The following is a 7,641-nucleotide window of genomic DNA, read 5'->3' on the forward strand; positions in this document are numbered from 1 at the left end:
AATTTTTCATTTTAACATTTTTTATATTTTAATTCTAGTTTTTTCATTTCATTTGAAATAATCGTGAAAAGCTTATTATCGGAACAAGATAAAAGCATAATATACATGTATGCACACTTTTTCTTAAAATATTATTAAAAAGGTCAATTACACTAATTTTGTGTTGACAAACGCCGAACAGTTGATTCAGTTCAATAGCTTATACAATGCATGGATTTGTATAAAGAGAAAATCTTCTTTTAGTTAATCAATTAGATTTTTGCTTTTAAAAATCGAACAATGGACTTTTTCGTTTATTCATTTCCAACAAAAAATTTAATATTCAATGACAGATACACAAATATTAATCTTATGAAAATTATATGAAAAATTATAATTGATAAGAAAAATTAAATTAGAATTAATAACAATTAATACAACCAAGTATTAATATAAAAATATTTTAAAAACCTTTCAACAAAATTAAGCAATTAATTATTACTATTAAAGTCCATGAACTTATTAAAAAGTTACCATAGGTATCTGACAAATTTTTGTAATTTATTTTATATGTAATTCAAAAATTCAAACCGTTATAAAACATTTATATAAAAGTTTTAAAATTATCAAATCTAGTTTTTTATTTGAAATTCCCAATTAATATTAAACTAAAATAATAAATTTCCAAAAGCATACATGAATTTGAAGCATACATGAATTTATTTTACGCAATTCTGTCAGTCGATCTTATTTAATAGATCTATTCAATATACACATGTACGTATGTACAAATATGTATGTGTGTACATATTTTTTATTTCAACTTAGTCTTAATTTATCTAATCTACAAGTTCGACTACAAGTATTATAATCATAAATTTAATGCGACAATAAGCTTTTTTTTCGCTTTTTTATATATACGCGCATAATATTCTACCTTATTTTTACTAAATAAATTATTTTTCAGATTTTTTACAAAAAACAAAATAGTACTAAAAACAATAATACATCCATACATACACACATATATTAATTTTCTTAAATATTATAAAATAAAGAAAATTTACTTAGATTCGAAAAAAAAACACATAATTGAATGCGCATATAAATATAAAATCCATGACTTCAGCATTGCAATAATGCTGTTTTACTACATAATTCAGCGCAGAAAATAAATTATATTGAAAATATCGATGGTTCTTCAAAACCAATCAAAACTTTTTCGAAGATAATAAAGTGTTTATTAAATTAAAAATTATCGTAGAAGCACTAATAAAATATTTTTTTCGAGTTGTAGGAAATTGTCTTAATTTTAAAACATTTACAAAAATTGAAGATTCGGAAAAATAAACATCAAACATATTGAATAAATATTTTTGAACATAATTTAACATTTTTTTTTTTTTTTTGCAAATTTTAATTATTAACTTCATTGACATTTTTGTATATTTTATATGCAATTTTAAAAATTTTATATAGAAAAAAAAAATAAAATAATCATAAATAAAATACAAAAACAAAATTCCTTATAAAGTACAAAAATAAAACAATGAAACAATATATGAAAACTTTTTTCTACATAAATAACAATAATAATTAACGACATAGTAACTACATACTTGTATAACAAAATAGCACAAACAAACAAACTGAATTGAAAAAATGAAAAATAGAAAATTAATCTTTATATTTTTAATTGTATTTCTAATAAAAATAGAAAAAAAAATAAAATATCTTTGAAAAACAAATAGAGAATAAATAGAATTGAAAAAAAAGAGGAGGAGAAACTATGAAATAATTATTTAATTAAATTTTTGGGCTTTCAAAATTACAATATGGTTACTGCCTGTGTACATGTACTTTTGATTAAATAATTTTACTATTAACTCTGTTAAAGAAATAAAAAAATCTATTTTAAATTTTATATATTTTAAATAATATACACTATTAAAGTATAAAATATTTCTTATAATTAAAAAAATAATCACTTATTTACTAAAATTTTGGTGAAAATAAATAATTTGATTTAAAATTGGATATAATATATATTTTATGTTATACAAAATAGGAGTACAAATATTTTAACAGCGCATAAAATTTTAAATTATTGAAAATTCAAATATATTTAAAGAATTTTTCTATTACATACATACTTATATTAATTCGTACCTTCAAACTTATCGTTTTGTTATTGAGACAATGTTTCTTAAAACAAACGAAAACTTTAATAAATTATCACCTGTACAAATTTGACATCAATTTAAATTCCTCAATATTTGGCATCCTTGCCACAACGTTCTACCATTTCCCAAGTCTTCTAGCCTATTAAAAACTCGCCATTCATTTATCAAAAAATTTTAAACCATATTAAATTCTCTTCTAGTTTTGAGACCGAAATAATTTTGTCACTTTTCTCTAAAATGGTATTTTACCTACTGACCATACCTACATAATATGTACTTTTTTAGCACATTATAATTCAAAAATAAATAGCCGTCTTTATCGAAGTGAAAGTGGAGACCTAAAAACAAAATGTTCATTATTTAATTTTTGTCGGAAAAGGATGATAATTTACCTTATTATTCCTAAAACAAACGATGGATTGAAAACAGGCCATTACATCAGGCTTAACAAAATTAGATTTCTGAAAAAAAAGAAAGTTATAAATTTTAAGATAAGCATCACATAGTTTATTACTTTTTTAAAGTATTTACCATTGTATGTATTTAATGGAAGCTTTAATTATATGATGAATTTTTGCAAACAAAAAAATTACTTTATATTGTACATAATATGCAATATGTACTTTAGTTGAAATGTTTTCAATCTAATAAAGCAAAATATTAGAATATAAATTATTTTTCTACACATTTTTATTAATTTATTCTTCTACAGTTAATAAAATCTCAATTTTGGGATAATTTAAAACTTTAATAAGTATTTTATTTTAATTACGTACTAAATATATCATTAATAATTAATCACAATTTGTGATTATATTGAATGTTTTGATTTTAAAATTATTATACTGAAAAAAGAACAGCCATTTATGTGAAAACAAATTTCTTTATAAAGATATGAATTGTGATTGGAACATACATACATAATTTAAAATTTAAAAATTTAAAATAAAAATAAAACGATGAATACTAAATATTATATATGTAAGTCAAATAAAATATTTTAAAAACCTATTATTTATTGTTTTAATAAATCAAATTTAGCGAACTTACTGCGAGTGGTGGCTTTTACCACCATGAATTACTGTGTAAGATAATGGAAATTGACAATTTCTTTGAGATAGAAAAGAGCTACTTTCTATAAAAAAAATCTAAAATAAAGTCTGAATTAAGTTCAAATTAATTTAGGAAAAGTGGTTTCTTATAGCTTAACCCATAACTTCCAAACGAAGTGAACAAATCGTCATAAATTTTGGCATGCTATACCTACATACATGCACATCTGTGTACATAAATAGGCAATATTAGACATAAGAAATACCTTTATATGACTAATAGAAACTACTAGAACTGTCAAAATACCCGATTATTTTCCCGCTAAACCATATTTGGAAGAAAAAAATGAATAACCGTTTTATGGCTTCTTGAAACTGAAAACAGAACAAGAGCGATTTTCTGCGGCGAAATGTCAGAATTCATATTTAAATGAGACTACCCAAAATCAAACCAAATTACCACCGCGAATTTTGAATTCCTATTTTAGCTGGCGTTTTTTATTGTCTTTTTTCATTATCTTATGCGTGTAACATTACATACAAAATTTTGTATATGAAATAATTTACACATTGTTTGATGTGTAAACGGGACTTTAAATTGACAGCTGACAGCATTATGATTTACTTCAAAACAAAGGTGATATTTATTTGTTTATGTTAAATTAAGTGCATTTTCATTTTTCCAATTAGTTGCACATTTACCGGTGACATTTAATTTTTTGTCCATAACAAATAGAATTTTTGTATTACTTTTAGTAATTGCGAGGAAGAAATAACTAAATAAAAATGTTAAACAGTATTTTTCATAGATGTGAGTTAAAATAAATGCATTGAATTTTTATAATTCATAATTTTTACTACAATTTTAAATACAGTGAACGTTTCAAGACTGGGTAAGGTTGGCTTTTCAACAACGTCTATTTATAATCAACCAAAAACAGCAGTTTTAATGTTGAATATGGGTGGCCCAGAAACAACAGATGAAGTTCATGATTATTTATTAAGAATAATGACTGATCGAGATATGATTCAATTACCCGTGCAAGGAAAGTTGGGGCCATGGATAGCACAACGTCGCACTCCCGAGGTTCAAAAAAAATATAAAGAAATTGGTGGAGGATCTCCAATATTAAAATGGACAAATACTCAAGGCGAACTAATGTGTAAAGAATTGGATAAGATATCGCCAGAAACTGGCCCACATAAGCACTACGTTGGCTTTAGATATGTTCGCCCATTTACAGAAGATACACTGAGTGAAATTGAACGGTAAGTTGATAAAATTTTTAATATTGAACTCAATTCTGAAATTCTTATAATTTAGAGATAAACCAGAACGAGTTGTTATATTTTCGCAATATCCTCAGTATAGTTGTGCTACATCCGGATCTAGCTTTAATTCAATTTATGATCACTATAAAAAGAAGTAAGTAATGCTTATTTTAAATTTGTTACAAATAATAAAGTAATCTTTGTAGTAAACTTCCATCAAACATAAAATTTAGTGTAATTGATCGTTGGGCAACACATCCTCTTTTAGTAAAAGTATTTGCTGAACGTATAAAAGCTGAACTTATTAAGTTTCCTGAAGACAAACGCAAAGATGTTGTTTTACTGTTTTCCGCCCACTCACTGCCGCTGAAAGCTGTAAATAGGGGTGACGCGTATCCATCTGAAGTTGGAGCTTCAGTAGAAATGGTTATGAAAGAATTAGTTTATAGTAATCCACATTGTTTAGCTTGGCAATCCAAAGTTGGGCCACTTCCTTGGCTAGAACCAGCAACTGATGATGCTTTAAAGGTTCAGCACATTGAAAAATTGGCAAAACAATACGAAATCTAAATTTTTTTGTTGTATTCTTAGGGATATGTCAAACGTGGTCATAAGAATTTTATACTAGTGCCGATTGCTTTTGTCAATGAACACATAGAAACCTTACACGAACTAGATATAGAGTACTGTGATGAACTTGCGAAAGAGGTATGTGTATTCATTCCTTTTTATAAAAAAAAATTTTATGAATGCAAAATTATTTTAAGATTGGGGTTGAACAAATAAAACGTGCGGCAGCTCCAAATGATCATCCAATTTTCATTCAAGCATTAGCAGATGTTGTAGCAACTCATCTCAAATCTAATAAATTAATCAATCCAAAATTTTTAATTCGTTGTCCCTTATGTGTTAATCCAAGATGTAGTGAAAGCAAAGGATGGTACAAACATATTTGCCAAAGTGCAATTTGAAGACATTACAAAAAAGGAATTCAGTGGGCAATTTTTTTTATTTATAAAAGGGTATGGTAAAAGTTAAATAAAAATTGTTACAAATCATTTAAAATTATAAATATTACGAGTTTTAAATGCCCTTTTTTTGTTGTGACAAAAAGGTCTTCTAAATTGCGGTAATACTGCATTAGTCATAATTCGAATAATTGTCGTCATAATCGTTATAATCGCCTCAAGCGACAAATACGTTCATAAAAACATCATACAAATACGTTCATAAAAATAATGTATGAAAAAAATGAAAATACTTTACCATAAAAGTAAAAAAAAATTACAATTACCAGAACAGTTGGATTCGTATTTTTATATTTTTCTGGAATACTTTAATGATTTCATGCAAATGAAATGTTTGTTTTTATTCAAATTTTAATGAAGAAAAACTGGTTTCATAAGACCATGACCTCCCAAAATATAAATTTTTTTAAGGAAGAATAGAAAATCCCAGTAAAATGATACGACAGAACATATTGTCAAGCTATTAATTTAACAGGTTATTAAATTAACGTTATATTTAGGATGCATATATATGTACATACATAGTAAATATGTAGGTAGTTCCCTTTAAACAATTTTCATAACGTTAGGGCTAAGAATTGCAGTTATTTTAATAACGAGATTTTTAAAAATTTGCTTTAAATGTACACACTTAGGAGCCTGTGTAAGTTTCCAGCTTATTAATCTGAAATGTTGGACTTTGCAATTTACAAAAAATTATTAAAAGAACATGAATTCTTATGGTTTGGAACAACATTTTTAATTAATTTGGTGCAAAGAAAAATTTGTTAACGTTTAAATTTTATGGTTTAAGTTTCAATAGCTTTTTCAAAAGCAATAACAGTAGGTAGATGGCGCCAAAAAAAACCAAAATCTCTTTATGCCGATAACCCATAAGAAATCAAGGTAGGTAGGTATTCACTTGTTTACAGTTAGTATTTCAGTGGGTTCCCATATACGCATACATGTACATACATATCTGTGTACACATATAGTTTCGTAATCAACATTTATTTGCTAACGAATAGAAATTTTTATCAAATTAGCTATTCTAACTTTAAAAGTATAATATTAAAAAATATTTATCACATTGCACATACCTGAAATACAGTTTTAGATAGCAAGCTTAATTTCTTAATTTCGGAGCTTTAAAACTTTTGATTAGTAATTATATTTAAACCACCACTTTAACAAAAGCTCCGATGTTATGCCTTATAATTATCCGTCGTATATTATGCAATTACTAAAATTTTAAAATACAAACTCTTATTTTCGTTTTTTTGATCAAGTAAATAGCTGAATTTTACCTCTTCCACCAAATTTTATATAACAATATGAATCTTGTAAAATTCAGAAATTTTTGTAACGTTCTTTATTCTACCAACGAAGTTAACTTTCTTACTTAAATGTAGTGAACTTTACTCCATTTCTTATCTTACTTGAAATAAAAACAATTTTCCGCTTGTTTGTCGACTATTGTTGACTGAGCCAATATCGATAATATAAATTATAATAAGTGTATTATATATATTATTTGATAAGTGGTCATAAATGTGGAAAAATTTATATTGTGACCGACAGTGTAGTTGTTCGGAGCCATGTTAAATTCACGACACATATGTTTTTTTGGTTTTTTTTATCAGAAAATAATTTTTCAATCATTATATGGAAGTTTAGATCAATATTGACATCTTGCGACGATTTAATCAGAAAATAGTGCATTGCTCAAACAAATCAAATCGATTTGATTTCTAAAAGAAAACAAAATATTTTCAAATATTAAAGAAAGACAAAACAAATGTACATATATTACACTTTACAGCTTTTTTACTCACTTTTTTTGGATATTTCACTTTTTCAATAAGATTACTCATTTTTTCAATTGGATTTTTTCATTTTTTCTCAAATTATCGACTGAAGGCCTCACTTTCAAAAACAAAGTAAATAAATTTTGTATCTATATTTTGAAAAAAAATGAGATACGCAATATCAAAAAATTCTTCTCACTCGAAAATTACAATATACAAGTACATGTATGATAGTTACTAACTTTCTTGTCACTTTCCGAGTAAAATAGCGAGATAGCAACATAGATGATTAGGTCCTCAATTTTTTGCATATCTGATGGCACTTCGATTTTGATTTGGC

At 25.3% G+C, this 7,641-nt stretch overlaps 1 protein-coding gene across 1 annotated transcript; it reads left to right on the forward strand.

Moving 5' to 3' along the window:
• Positions 1 to 3,870: 3,870 nt before the first annotated feature.
• LOC129611648 (ferrochelatase, mitochondrial) lies at positions 3,871 to 5,558 on the forward strand. The gene is made up of 6 exons (XM_055524874.1): positions 3,871 to 4,025; positions 4,090 to 4,483; positions 4,539 to 4,640; positions 4,693 to 5,014; positions 5,078 to 5,194; positions 5,254 to 5,558. Exons 1-6 carry the CDS (start codon positions 4,001 to 4,003, stop codon positions 5,455 to 5,457), a joined length of 1,164 nt encoding a protein of 387 aa, XP_055380849.1. The 5' UTR covers positions 3,871 to 4,000; the 3' UTR covers positions 5,458 to 5,558.
• Positions 5,559 to 7,641: the final 2,083 nt, after the last annotated feature.

The sequence above is a fragment of the Condylostylus longicornis genome, unplaced genomic scaffold, assembly GCF_029603195.1.
Source record: "Condylostylus longicornis isolate FDR11 unplaced genomic scaffold, ASM2960319v2 ptg000055l, whole genome shotgun sequence".
In the NCBI taxonomy this organism is placed as follows: domain Eukaryota; kingdom Metazoa; phylum Arthropoda; class Insecta; order Diptera; family Dolichopodidae; genus Condylostylus; species Condylostylus longicornis.

Excerpts from the sequence above, each read along its gene's own strand:
- LOC129611648 (XM_055524874.1), top strand. The coding sequence starts at position 4,001 with ATGTTAAACAGTATTTTTCATAGAT. Across the intron at positions 4,484-4,538 it reads ACACTGAGTGAAATTGAACG|AGATAAACCAGAACGAGTTG; the intron begins GTAAGTTGATAA and ends CTTATAATTTAG. Across the intron at positions 5,195-5,253 it reads GTGATGAACTTGCGAAAGAG|ATTGGGGTTGAACAAATAAA; the intron begins GTATGTGTATTC and ends AATTATTTTAAG.